Genomic DNA, 14551 nt, shown 5'->3' with positions numbered 1-14551 from the left:
TTGCAAGTTGCCATTGGCTATAGACACTCTATTAATGTGGAATAGTCAGAGATATGATAGTTAAGTTATGAAAAAACAACATATAAGATGCATCAAAAGTGGAATAAGTAAATTTTTAATTATGAGAAAATGTAAATAGTTTATTTCTCTTTAAAAAGAATCTACTACCGATTGTGACGTTTAACAAAATTGCGCCTTAGTTATCACGTGACGTGACATTTATCATAAAGCTTTCCAAGATGGCAGAGGAAACTCTGGAGAGGAGAAGCTCCGAAAAAAATGCTGATCCTTCAATAGATAGAGTGGCCGAAAATGGTTTTGATGAAGAACCTGACTTCAGTGATCCAGAAGACTTCGTAGATGATATAACCGACGAAGGTAATTATTTAAACTATGCAAAATATGGAGTTCAGTTAGCGTGCACGTGTCCGTCTGTAAGCCTAAAAATGGCGGCCAGCTAGCCAACCGTATGCTTTAACGATTTGCGCCTTGACGTACACGGAATCTCGTTAGGTCTTTATTAATTTTTGATTTCCTATTTGTTTGACAAAGTATTTTTTAATCACGGGCTTTTCCAGAACTCTTGAAAGACATATTGCCCTCTAAACCTAGAGAAACTGATGGAGTTGAATCTGTTATTGTGGTGGATGGAATTCCAGTTGTTGGACCTGAAAGACTTGAAAAACTTAAAAATATTCTCAAAAAACTGTTTGGACAATTTGGAACCATTGTTACTGAACATTTTCCATTAGACGAAACTGGCAAAACCAAAGGGTATGAAAAAAAATTTCCCCCAACCCAATTAAAAATTTTAATAGTGACTTCCAACTCTACTTTTTCATATGTTTAAGCTATGTATTTATGGAATTTTCAACCGCTGAACATGCAAAGGAAGCCATGAAAATGACCAATGGCTATCGTCTGGACAAGCAACATGTCTTCTCTGTAAATTTGTTTACAGATTTTGATAAATACGAAGTGATTGATGAAGAATGGGAAGCTCCTGTTCCACAACCATATGTTGATCATGTAAAGAGATTACTAACCTTAAAAACTATTAAATACTAAAGCCGTCCACGATTTAGGGAAATTTAAGAGGATGGCTTTTAGAGCAAGACTGTTACGATCAGTATTCTGTAATTTACGAAGGTGGACTCAAAACTGCTGTGTACCTCAATAGTCAACCTGAACCAAGTCTTCTGAAAGAGAGAGAAGTAAAAACAAATCACTCAAAACCCATATCTATATCGAACTAAAGAATTTTGCTTTAAAACAAAGCGATGGACTGAAACTGTCGTCTCTTGGTCACCTTTGGGAACTTATTTGGCAACATTTCATGCCAGAGGAATAGCTCTGTGGGGTGGTGATGACTTTAAACAAATCATGAAATTTAGTCACAATGGAGTTCAGTTCATTGATTTTTCTCCTTGTGAAAAGTAAGAAAAGCAGATTAGCTCATGTTTAATATTTTACAAGATGATTTTTATATTTTTACCTTTAGGTATATGGTAACCTTCAGTCCTTTTCTTGAGACACAGCTTGACAACCCTGCGATAATAATTTGGGATATTAGAACTGGAACCCAAAAACGATCTTTCAGCTCTGAACATCATCATTCTGTCTGGCCAGTTTTTAAGTATGCTAATTTCAATATTTTAACCTTAAAATGCCTGTTTTACTAATGTCGTTACTTATTCATAGGTGGAGCAGTGATGACAAATATTTTGCTAGAATGTCGAATGACGCAATATCAATTTACGAAACGCCTGTAAGTCCTAAACTTATTTACTCAGTGCTGTAGTGTTATTGACAATAGTTTATTATTTTTCCACATGTGTCAGAGTTTTGGCCTTTTAGACAAAAAGAGTGTAAAAGCCCCAGGAATTAGGCACTTTTCTTGGTCACCCACCAATAATATTGTTGGTTTTTGGGTGGCTGAAGACAAGGACACGCCAGCGCGTGTAACTCTCATGGAAATTCCAAGCCGGAAGGAGTTAAGGACTAAGAATTTGTTCAATGTAGCCGACTGTAAAATGCACTGGCAGAAATCTGGTGACTATTTGTGTATGAAAGTGGATCGGTATACCAAAGCTAAGAAAGAAAAGGACAATGAATGGAAGTATAGTGTAAGTTTATCAGAAGGATATGAAGTATTCAGTACAACCTGTTTAGAAAAACATGTTCAGCGTAATCGCTAGTAAGAGATCTTTGTAAGGTGGAAGGTTTATTTTTATCTCAGTACAACCAAGCAATGGGATTTGACTAGGCATGTGCGAGCCTTGATTTTTAGGTTTTGAGCTGAGCTTCGAGTATGAAAAATTTCACTTTTCAAGTATCGAACCGAGCTTTAAAATTTTATCCGGCTTTCGAGCTTTTACGCTTAGCTTCAAAAGTTGTTTCGAGCACTCAAATAAATAGTCTTAGCTTAAAAGGGGGTTTTAAGTACTCGAATAATTAGGCTCTGAATAATTGGGTTTATTAAATAAAACATTTTTCAAAATTAAAAAATATTTACTGCCCAAGCTTTTACGTTTATTTGAATCCATATTAGTGAAGTCTAAATTAATAACTAGCCATACAAGGGATTACAATAAGTAAATAGTGAACGGATGAACCGCCAAACAACTGACAATACACAGCTAGGGCACCCTACGTTATGTAATTTATGGTTTTGGTTTTGGTTTTCTACATTTAAAATCAGTGAGGTCTTAAGGCAGGACCAAGGGGAATTTTTTAGTAGCTTTTCCTGCCATTTTAAAAAGCTTGCGAGTAGTGCCTTGGTAAGAATAATAGAAATTAGTACTCGAAATTAAGTCTAGACCTCGATTTGAGGCTCGAACAATTTTCGAGCTTTTACTGCGTTTGACCTGGTCCTAATTGCTGCCCATTTTTATATCTCAATTCTTACCCTCCTTACATACATAATCTTAAATCAAGTTTTTTAATTTTTGATATCTTTATTAAATTCTTTGTAGGGTTTATATTATAATTTTGAAATATTCCACATGAGGGAAAAGCAGATTCCAGTAGATAGCATTGAGTTTAAAGGTATCACAATTTGTTTATATAATAATATTCCAAAGTTTCTATGCAGGAAAAGGGGTTAAACTGTTAATTCTTTACAGAAAACATTTCTGCCTTCGCCTGGGAGCCAGTTGGAAGCAAATTTGCCATAATTCATGGTGACAACCCGCACATCAACGTTAGTTTCTACGGAATCATGCCTGGAGGGCATGTGAATCATTTAAGTACGAAACATCAAAATTTGTGTTCCAAAATAATTCTTTAGTAACACTGTGATTCATTTGCAGAAAAATTTGAGAGGAAATCCTGCAATCATTTATTTTGGTCTCCAAGAGGACAGTTTATAGTTTTAGCTGGCCTTAGAGGGTAAATTATATCGTATAACTTTTAGAAGCCTTAAATTTAATTTTTCTTTTAAAATTTTAGTATGAGTGGTAACTTGGAATTTATCGACACGAATGATTTCACGGTGATGGCTCAATCTGAACATCATATGGCCACTGATTTGGAGTGGGATCCAACTGGTCGCTATGTAGTTACTGCCGTTAGTATGTGGGGTGGCAAAGTAGACTATTCCTATTGGATGTGGTCATTCCAAGGAAAAATACTGAGAAGATCGACTAACGTTGAAAAGTTCTGTCAGCTGTTGTGGAGACCCAGACCACCAGCCCTTTTATCTGAAGAGAAAATTAAGGAAGTCAAAAAGACCCTCAAGAAATATAGCTCTCAGTTTGATATTAAGGACAGAATGTCCCAATCTAAGGCTTCTAAGGTAAATATTGTTATTATTAATGTACCTCATCACTACATAGTCATATGTTTTATTGCTTTATTTAGGAATTAATCGATAAACGTAGAAAGCTATTAGACGAATTTAAATCGTATAGGAAAAAGAAAGAGGACGAGTATGATTTGCAGAAGAAATTACGTTTAGAGCTCCGTAACAGTAAGAAAACTAATTTTAAAATGATTTTCTGAAATGACGAAGTATGTTCCACCATTCACATCTTTTTTTTGTAGATATTGATACGGATGAGTTAGACAGCCATGTTGAGAATCTAGAGGAAGAAACTGTTGAATTCTTTGTAAAAGAGGAAATCACTGTGTTGGACGAAGAGTAAACCTCAAAGGGTTTCGAACGTTTTAATTTTTGAAGAGGAAACATTGCCACCTGCCATTCTTGGGAAGCTATTGCTAGAGATAAACAAGTTGAAGAACTGAACTATTCATCCCCCTGTGTTGTGTATTTTCAGTCGAATCAAGCACTGAAAACACTAAATTTAAAAATTTGCATTTTTTGTTTTTTAGGACTGATAAATTAATTCAAATTAAGATATAAAAAAAATTAGTAATAGTCTGCGGGATAAGAGTAAACCCAACATGGGAAATTGTATTGAATTAATGGGAGGACTTTATCACATTACATTTAGAATATCAAAACCATGGTTTAATAAAATATTTGATATTATTTTATTTATTTCCAACATTAGGTGATAAGCAGATGATCACATGAATAAACTTATGTGTGTTTATTTGTGCTATTTCGTGAAGATAAATCATGAGTTAATACAACATTTTCACTAATAAGGTAGCACTTACACAATTTTGATTCTTAAAGCATCTTTAGTTTAAATAGCAATGTTAAGTTGATTAACTTGCATTTTAAATTAAGGCTAAGGAAAGTAATCATTGAAAAATAATATTAGTCTAAAAAAATCATGAATATGTATGCAAGTAGTAAGTACTTTTGCCGCTAGCGCGTTAGTCTGTGCATGGACCATTTAATTAATAAACAGGGCCCACAAACAGCCTTTTTTTTGGGCTGGAAGGGGGTCATACGGACCCATCACCTAACTCTTGAACAGCACACTCTCCTCCCCACATAATTTGTCCAGCTGCAAGAAATTTTCATGACTTTTATAGCGATATAAGCAGGCCCGTAGCCAGGAATTTTCAGTTGAGGGGGCCCAGCAAATTCCTAAGGGGGCACGTTCACTGCCTTACAGAGAGTTTGTGGCGTCCGGTTCAAAATGTATATATATCGCCCTAATATATGTCATAACTAAAGTAAATTAGGAACAAATATTCCTAAATATTGAAATAGAAATGATTTAAACATGATAAATTTAGTGGATTTAGAAGCATTTACTTCTCCCAATCTTTTCCGATATTAATCGGGGCACAACCAAGGGCGTATCCAGGATTTTATTTCAGGGGGGTTTTGCCCCCCCCCCCCGAAATGCTGATGAGTGGGGGTTGCCTAATAAAAATCAGTGAAACTTCCGTCAGCACCCCCCTCCTTAAATACGCCCTTGGGCACAACGATATTGACCGATTTTAAAATTACGTTTTTGCGCGTGACAGTACCTTTACATTGTGAGGTATAGCAGGCTTATTTACCCGCTTTTATACCCTAACATGGCGGCGTATTTTCACGCGCAAAATTAATTTTAAGATCCCTGAATTGTAAGGGGGCACAGAATCATTTTGAGGGGGCCAGGCCCCCTCAGGCCCCCTCGCTGGCTACGGGCCTGGATATAAGTTTTTTTATTACGTTACATCTGGCCTGTGTAGGTGCTTCAGTAAAACATATCCAAGGAAATTGCTAAGAAGTACTATTTCCGGGAGCCAGGACTCACAAGTCTCTGTTTATCATGGAATTTTTGCACCTGTAAATATAAAGTCGTGTTTTTGCTAAGCCTTAATATTTATAAAAAAAAAAAAGCTACCTGGTTAAAAGGAAACACTTCTTGCATACGGTACAAATGAATAGTTTCCATTATTTCAACAAAAACTAACTAACTTGCAGCATTTTTATAAGAAGAAGAAATACAAGGGCCGGGTTAGTTTGTCCATGGTTTATTATAATATTCTGGTTTTATCTAACGTACACTTTCATCCCATGAAATAGTTCGTTCCATAAAATGTTTCAGTCCGGGGAAAGAATAGATTCTGGGTCCATGTGATTTCGTTTCACACGGAACATAATAATAAGTGGACCCAAAAATTAAACATTCTTATTTTCCATGTGCTATTGAAAAGGTTACTATGGAAACAAAATCGCGTGACACGAGTTAAACTATAGAATTGTAAAAACCCGAAACCTGCGAAGAATTCTACAGCTAGTTTTAAAAATCAGCTACACTCATATCCGTTTCCCTTGACATAAAAGGTGGTTTTTTTCGCCTGTTCTGGGTTTTTTGAGCAGGTTATAAAGTGTAGCCATATGACGTCATTTTACTTCAATTCTGTCTTGACGAAAAAAACGATTTGGAGTAAGAAGGGAGTAGTTAAAGGTTAAAGGTTATTTACAAAAAGCTTGCCCGTCAGTGTGAGAAATAAGGCCAATCGCAAGTTTAAAAATTAGCTGGTCCAGTTTAAATATTAAATGCTTGGGGTGTTAGTGGCCCTGGTGAACACATAATTAATTCAAAGTTTTTTCCCTTCAAGATTTATTGAAGCTCGGTTTACAGATGTTTTCCCCATTGTCAACCCCCTCGGTGGTGAACGTTTCATTGCGGACCTCTCCCGGTTGTTTTATCTCTATTTCCTCCATACTCTTTGGTAAGGCGCTATCTATTCGATACCGAAAACTATCGTTACGCCCCCTTTGGTTCGCCATTGAAAGCTAGATAGGTAGTGGCTAAAGCAGACGGTATTAGTTAGTATTGTAAGTCGGAAAAGTTTCCGCGGAAAATTTCCCGCTCGGAAAATTTTCCGGAAAATGACCGAGGCCTTTTTTCCGGAAAATTTTCCGTATTTTTCCGAAAAAAATAAAAAAAGTTTTCATTCCATGATTATTCTAATATATTGTTTGCAAATTGAAATAAAGCGGTATTTTCGCCTCATTTTTTTGAATCTGAAAGTAAAACTAAACCTCTAGACTAGTTTAAACTGATTAACAATGTAACGTTATTAATGTTTTGTAGTATGTTTACTGATATTAGACATTTTATATTGATAAAAAGTTAAAAACATTAAAAACCCTTGAAAGGTAATTTATGTTTAAAATTTTTATTTTTCCGATTTGCAGAAAATTTTCCGGAAACTTTTCTGGAAAATTTTCAGCATTTTATTTTTCCGGAAAATTAACAACACTAGTATTAGTTTTTTTTTACTTTATAAGTAATGATTTAATTTTTGCATCGTTGGCTTATATTTTGATAAGTTAATTTATGCGTAGGAGACTCTAGATCATAGGCGCTATCTCGGAGAAGCTAGCGCCGTTACGCCACTGACTCGTTTCTGTCGCGAATAGTTGGTTAACAATACTTATCATGGTAACTATGGAGCAAATATTTTTGGAGTTCCGACAGGAAGTCGGTAATTGCTATTAACTACGCGCAAGGCAGCGATTTCGAATCTAGGGTACGAGTTCTATATTATCTTTGGTTCACCCTAAACGGACCCCAAAGTTTCAACGCACTGGCTCCATCGACTAATTAATTAGTCCATGGCTCCACCTTTTGTGACGCATAATTCCTAACCAGATGGTTCGTAATCTCTTCTCAGTTCTTACGAGCTCTCTTAAGAAGAGTTAGAATAGTATACTTGTTATTCACAATATAATTCAGTTTAAAATTAATTATTTCTATGTATCATTGTATATATAAAATGATTAAAAAATATGTTAAGTAGCTAAGGCTTAGTCATTTAACCGACTTACTACATTATCCGCTATCTTCCTAAGAATTATTTTACACATCAGACAAGTGGCGTAGCCAGAATTCCTTCAAGGTAGGGATTCAATCTAAATTAATGGCTTTAAAAGTCACTCGATGACTTAAGCCTAAGGTGGTGCCAAGGGTATAGATACGTGTTGTCGTCTGATACGATTTTGAAAACTTGTAACGTCACAGCTGTAGTGTTAATAGTGGCCGCCATGACAGTTACCGTTTTTTATCAATAGGCAAATTACAATGGTGACGTCGCAGGGTTTCAGACGACAACACTCTATTGACGTTCGCTAATTTTATCATCCAAGGGTATTAGCTAGGAGGATGAAAGTGAACCTGGAGTGGTATTTACCATACCTATAGCACGGGGCCGTTGTTCGTATGTGTGGAACCGAAATCCGCTGGAGGTGCTCCGTGTCCGCCTTGGTTCATACGATTGTAACGACTTCTAGCCGCAGCTCTAATTAGTAAACATTAAAAAACAGCTTTTTTATATCGCGAAATAGGCTTAGCTTGATGAGGTGGGCTTAACCAATCTTTCAACATTTAACGTATATCGTTAATAATGGATAAGTAATGGTAATTAATTGACTATCAGCTTTCCTATTTCCAATTTTCCCTTTTTTAGTATTTGGATTTTTCTTATTTCCCAAATGTTTTGTAATGCAAGTTGAAGTTATAGGTTACTAGGCCTTGGTGACATGGCCAAAATATTTTAACATACAAAATAAATCAAATTATTCTTATTAGATGCACAACTATAACTGTGCTCATTCAAAATTGCTGATATTATATTCATTTTATCTTTCAAAATCTTTCTAATTATCTATAACTATAGAAATACACGACTTTCATCTTCAAAACCCTGCCTAGGACCTGCTTAGCTTCTTTTAAGGTCACAGTTCAGATTTTGCCGTTCAGAGATGGCAGCACATTACGATGAACCGGGCCAAAGCCGAGAGGCATGTGCAGTACATAGTGCGCGCAAATTACCACTCCAGGTTCACTTTCATCCTCCTAGGTATTAGCCTAGCTGATTATTATTATTATTATTATTATTATTATTATTAAAATACCTGAGAGGGGTCGAGAAGGCGGTGAAATTTTAGTATAGCCAAAGCCACACACAAGGGCGGGTTTGGACATGGAAACCCTCTACGCCCCTGCATCAGACTTTTTACTGATTTCAAATGAGAAAAGTTCTATTAGTGTTTTGCTAGGGGTTTTTTTTATTACAATTCGGAAGCACTGCATAGCCGTCTGTAATACAGGCCATATTATGAACATTATTTTTTTTTTTAATCTGGTTCTTAGCTTCCGCATTTGATAACCGCCAGATATCGGTAATATGGAGAAGAAACCAGCCGTGTGACGTCTGCTTGCTAGTCAACTGCTGCATTTAAACGGTGCGGTCGGTGGCGCGTGTGATTTTTCAAACGTTTTAATACATCAAGCTAAGGCTTATTTGTTTACTTTCTATGATAACGTTACACGTGTAATGCAATTGACGGCTTTTAAAATTCTTTTTGCGCGTGAAAATACCTCTACATGTTATGGTCAAAAAAGCACGCAAAGAAGGCTGTGTGCCCAAGACATGTACCTGTAGTGTCTCGCGCTAAAACGTCATTTCAAAATCCGTCCATTGACATGAAAGAATTTTCTGCTATTATTTAGTTACAACATGGTTCGTTTGATCAAAAATTGCTTGTCGACTAAAAAGCAAACTGACGCTGCTTTAACTAAAGTTAGTTTTCACAATTTCGTCAAAATAAAAAACCTTGACGGAAATGGGAACGGACAATTTTAGAGAAGATTCCTAATGACAATGAAAATAAACCAGTTACCTTGAACTTAGACGAAAATCAGCATATTTGTTGTAAGCATTTCCTAGTTAAAATTTTGTACAAACATGCGCTGCGATATATTGTGATATTACTTACTCTATTCACTTGTTTAATATTTTTAAAATCCAATATATTAACAGATATTTTCACAATAAAAAATGCTTAAAGTGATAAATTACTTTGATATATTTTCATAATTACATTGATATTTTAAGGCTTAGGGTGAAACAAAATTTTAACTTTGAAAATTCCCGCTTCTTATTTTCCCCATATTACCGCCATCTGTTGGATTTAAAAAAAAGTAATGCTGCCCTCTCTGGTGGGAGGATCCGAGGAAGCAACGCAAGTTTTAAATGCGTTAGGGTTTAAATAATTAGTCTTCCCTTCGTCAAGTTTACTCACTTCTAAAAGTAGTTAATAATTAAAGTTTCAATGAATAAATGTTGGATTAGTATCGTATGTTCTTTCAATAAAGTTACCGTAATTCATTTTTCACAAAGATTTTCTAAGCCTTTGTAAGTCATTCTTACCTTTTACTTTATACTGAAGTACTAGTCAATGTAAACATGGACTCTTACTTCAGTATAAGGTCCCGACTCATTTAATTAATAAAGAAACAATAACCATCGGATTTCAATTAGTATTACTGTTTTATTATTGTCGTTTTAACCTACTTTACACTAACTATTTGAATGTTCGTGAACCTTGAGTATACAAGATTCCATTATTAGTTCCCTTGGGAACTGTTTTGATTCAAAACCCTTGAACTTTCTATTCAAGATGGATATGAAAATCAAATAATATTTTGTCACTTTATTAACGGAATAATAGGAATATTTTAACTTCCCAACCCTTTTGCTAATTTGATATCATTATATTATGAGGTTTAATCCCTCTAATGATAACCCATTTGGTTTTCTATTCATTTTGTGTCTCAATGTCAACCATTTAACTACATACCCCACTGAGAACGGCATGACACAATCATTGGATGGAAGTAGTATAATAAACCACACAATTTTAGATGTTGAGAGCCATTATCTCATTTATCTTTATGTATGGGATAAAAATAACCGAAGGATAATCTTTGGTTTGAAAATTGAATGCCCCAATGAAGAAAGAAGCAAATTATTTTTTACGAGCTATGAATTTGGGGAGAGAGACAGAATGTGTAGTTTCACACGTTTACTAAGTATGCATTTGAAATCTGAAAACTAAAACCATTGTAACAGTTGCTGTTGAGGATTTAGACGTAAGATGCAACATAATAACATACTCAATTCAAGAAAAAATTATAGTACAATTTTATCAAAAATGTTTATAACGATGTATTAAAATTGTATACTATATTATCCTTTTCTTTTTTATTTGTTTCCTTTTTTATTTAAAATTATCAGTGATGAATATTTAAATTTGGTAAAGGAGCTAAAACTGTATTTTTAGGTGGTGTACAGTAAGAGTATTGGTTTTAAACAATTTTAATTAAATTTATATCACATTTCATTTATTTAAATTAAATTATTGTTGCTTTGTAGCACTCGAATGGATTGAAGGGGTTATTTTGACCTCTCCATTGCCTTTCAAACTGGCATGGTTCGAATTGGGGATGAGAGGGTCCGCCATCCATCTGACATTGCTTCCTCCTGGTCGTCCTCACCAACCACAAGCCATCGAATTTATTCCCCATCAGACTTTGCCTTTGTATCAGAACCACTTCTTTCCAACTGTCCACCATTTGAACAAACAAATCGAAAATGTGATAAATTAAATGAAAAATCTTCGCTAAAATCAGCCAACAACTCTCCTCTGAGGGATTGTCCGAACTACAGCTCATGTTTGGAAAAGGACATAATTTCACATCGCTCTAGGAGTGAGTCGTGTTCAATTTCTTTATACGTAAAAGTTCGAGACTCGATTGTACCAATGTTTTTAAACATTTATTTGGGAGAGTTATCTCAGTGATAAATTTTACCAATTATAAATTATGGGTTGTTTTCTGGTCCCATGATGCCATGCCACAACTGCATACTATTTTACTAACTTCAGACACCTGCTTTTTTTTATGTCGAATTAACCAGATTTAACCCATGTGCGAGTGACCTTTAAATGACCCCTATTATCTCGTTGTGTTTACTGTTTATATGTTTTCTTTATAAAAGGTGCCAAGTCCTCAACGTATTGACAAAAACCTGTTATGATTCTTAATTAACGAAGAGTTTAAGCCATACTCGTCCGAACATTAACGATGTTAAGCTTGTAACGCATACAAAAAACAACATTCAGTCGCGTGGAGATTCAAAAACTAATCTTATCTTAAAATTTTTCCTTGACTGGTAGAAAGTGTTTCTTTAATCTTTGTAGGGGGCCTTGAACTCTACCGAGTGTCCCCAATAGGCAACCCGTCTTCACTTAACATTTCGTCACACGCGTAAACATTAAAAAGGTGGATTTAGGATTTTCAAAAATTAGTGGTTTTGGTTACGCCGCGGTGAGAAATAAGCGGAAATAAGGCACTATCACCATTGAGTTGGGAATATTAATCTAGAGATCCAATCAAATCTGCTCCCCGCGAAACAAGTTTTTGAAAAATACGAATGTGCCGTCTGCTCTAAAATGACGAGCAAACGTTATCATATGACCCGTGGCGCCATCCATTATTTTAAAGAAAAAAAATCTTTTTGCTTGAAAACGCGTCTTATTTGAACGAACCATTGAGAGATAGACGGCGCCACGGGTAGAATGATAACGTTTTCTCGTCATTTGAGACGCCGATGGGAGCAGATGACAGTATTCTTATTTTTAAAAACTTGTTTCGCGAAATACTGAAATCCGACGTTTTGATTGGACCTCTAGATTAATATTCCCAACTCAATGACTATCACAGGCCAATCGCCATTTTAAAAATTAGCTGCGCCAGTTTAAAAATTAAATGCTTGGGGTGTTAGTGGCCCTGGTGACCACTTAATTAATTCAAAGTTTTTTCCCTTCAAGATTTTAGTTCATAAAAAAAATGCAATATTAATCCCTAAAATTGTTTGGTCTTTGCTTGTATGCTGTGTCACTGTGTGCTTGGCCTTGTGTCAATTGTGTGTATGGGTGGGTGACTGGGTGTCGTGAGTCTGTCTACTCTACACTCTACACACAGTATAGAAGAAGCGAATTTAGCAGTTAGCAAAAAGAAATATAAACAAGTCTTTCTCTCGCTCAGTAGGCTTGTTCGGGTCTGGTCTATAGGGAAACGGCAGCTTGCTGCCTTTGACTGTATTAGCGTCTATATGGGAAGATAACATGGAGTGCCAACTCCCTACGGGTCGTGAAAGCCTGATTTTGAAGGTTAAAAATGGTAAGTGGCCAGTGGCCAATTTTTTTAATTAAACTACCTAGGCTCTACTGGCCACTGGTCCTTATTTCTCAGCCTGACCCCGCCTGAAAGACGAAACAACGAACCCTTTTGGCGGACATTTTGAAAAAATATTGATTTAAATAATTGAAAGAATAGGACATAGTGAAGGCGCAACCTCAATAAATGCATTTTTATATATTTGTTATAAGACCTTCGTTTTCCCTATTGGTATTAGAATGCATCCTTGAAGCAAAAATCACGTAAATAATGCATGTTACGTTATTTTGGCTTACAGGTGATAATCAGTTTTTTTGTTTTTTTTTTTTTTTTTAAATAAGCTTATGGTGTCAGCCAAAGGCATTAGACACCAAAAAAAAATGTAGTTAAAAGTTAAAATAAACGGGGATACGTATTTTTTATTTAAGTCAATGACAAAAAATCGCAGCTGCGAAGAAAACTAGTCGTGTATTTTTTCTCGAAGGATATGGCTTACGACTGCGGAAATAACTACTAATTTAGCAAAATTATTCTGGCGACTCTAAAAATAATTTCTATATTTTCAAAAGGCAGAAGCGTTGGCAATTTTTTCTATCGCCTTTACTGTTTCGGCTAATTGGGCTATTTAATGCCGAGATCCCCATAGTCTTAGGGCTTAATGTATTCCGGACCGTATCTCCGCCATGATTCTACAGAAAAATCGCTTTGATCCTAATCCGGTAAAATCCTGCCCAAAATATGGGAGTAGACATAATCCAGGATTTTTTTGCAAGAATTTACTAAGTTGGAACTACATGAAGACAATAATATTAGCCCATGGATGGTAGATTTTAGAGGATCGGTAAAAAGCCGGGTTTTTAGCCCCCGTAAACCAATCACACCAAGGGAGTCGTCCAACGTTATTTGAAAAAAAAAACAAGTATCGCTAAGAGTGGACGATACTGTTCGAAAAAAGAAAAAAGATAAACACGAAGTACATTTTTACGCCCAAAGGTATTGGTTTCAGGTTTTATAGATTAAATATGATATAATAAATATCAGTTGATAGTTTTTATTGAATTAAAAAACCAAAATTAAAAATTACTAAAATATAAAGCGGAAAAAATTACGTAACAATATCAACCGCATTAGATTGCCAATTTGAAATTTTAAGATCACGTGGTACAAACGACCTTGCAAGACTCCCTCGGTGTCTCTCGAGCTGATTGATACGCGGAGAGAAATAAAATGCACTGTGGAAGGGTATCGAAAGCCTGTCCTCTTAATTTACTGTTCATGATTAGCCTTTTCAGTTTAGCCTGGAACACGAGAAGCTCCTAAACTGCGAGATTTTCGACTGCTAAGCCTAGGCGCTTCAATTATTATTTCAACGAGCACCAAATGAACAGTTACTTGCAAGTCCTGCTTTTCGGATATATTACTTCTTGGCGTTTTCTTTGAAGATGTTTTATTGAAGGGCCTATTGAGACGATAGCCGAGCAGATTATCGGATGAAAATATTTTAAAGTTTATCTTCAGACACATCAATGTCGTATAAAACTATTTCAATATTACAACCCTTATAAAACATCTTAAATAAGTAATTTTAGAACTAAAGATTTCCTTCAATTTTGAGACTTGTATCCTACAATTTCTATGTATTTAGAAAAGCCCTGCATTGGGTAAAT

At 35.4% G+C, this 14551-nt stretch overlaps 2 protein-coding genes across 7 annotated transcripts in view; both read left to right on the top strand.

The window, feature by feature from the left end:
* The first annotated feature begins 200 nt into the window (after positions 1-200).
* eIF3b (eukaryotic translation initiation factor 3 subunit b) lies at positions 201-4492 on the top strand. Its single transcript, XM_090155584.1, has 14 exons — positions 201-378; positions 579-774; positions 852-1029; positions 1086-1214; positions 1279-1436; positions 1502-1636; positions 1702-1768; positions 1842-2126; positions 2976-3048; positions 3126-3248; positions 3312-3390; positions 3451-3796; positions 3862-3970; positions 4045-4492. The coding sequence occupies exons 1-14, from the start codon at positions 240-242 to the stop codon at positions 4143-4145; spliced, it is 2118 nt and encodes a 705-aa protein (XP_090011710.1). The 5' UTR covers positions 201-239; the 3' UTR covers positions 4146-4492.
* Positions 4493-7547: 3055 nt separating this feature from the next.
* The window catches only part of LOC149933172 (sodium-independent sulfate anion transporter-like), a 37745-nt gene continuing 30741 nt past the window's right edge, over positions 7548-14551 (top strand). Inside the window, exons 1-2 of one of the 6 annotated variants that reach the window (XM_090155380.1) lie at positions 7548-7569; positions 11080-11414. In XM_090155380.1, the coding sequence (XP_090011506.1) occupies positions 11135-11414 (280 nt within the window). In that variant the 5' untranslated portion in view covers positions 7548-7569; positions 11080-11134. Of the gene's footprint in view, positions 7570-9868; positions 10060-10162; positions 10185-11079; positions 11415-12752; positions 12888-14551 lie in introns of those variants that run through there. The other 5 variants (XM_090155377.1, XM_090155378.1, XM_090155379.1 and 2 more) reach the window with 5 other exon arrangements.

Source organism: Leiobunum rupestre, chromosome 8, assembly GCF_980474605.1.
Source record: "Leiobunum rupestre chromosome 8, qqLeiRupe1.1.hap1, whole genome shotgun sequence".
NCBI classification, from domain to species: domain Eukaryota; kingdom Metazoa; phylum Arthropoda; class Arachnida; order Opiliones; family Sclerosomatidae; genus Leiobunum; species Leiobunum rupestre.
The sequence above is the reverse complement of the archived record's forward strand: the minus strand, read 5'-3'. Positions and strand labels throughout refer to the sequence as shown.

Coding starts and splice junctions, on each gene's coding strand:
- eIF3b (XM_090155584.1), top strand. CDS start 240: ATGGCAGAGGAAACTCTGGAGAGGAGAAGCTCCGAAAAAAATGCTGAT. Junction 1,030..1,085: donor CACAACCATATGTTGATCAT/GTAAAGAGATTA, acceptor TCCACGATTTAG/GGAAATTTAAGAGGATGGCT. Junction 2,127..2,975: donor ACAATGAATGGAAGTATAGT/GTAAGTTTATCA, acceptor AATTCTTTGTAG/GGTTTATATTATAATTTTGA.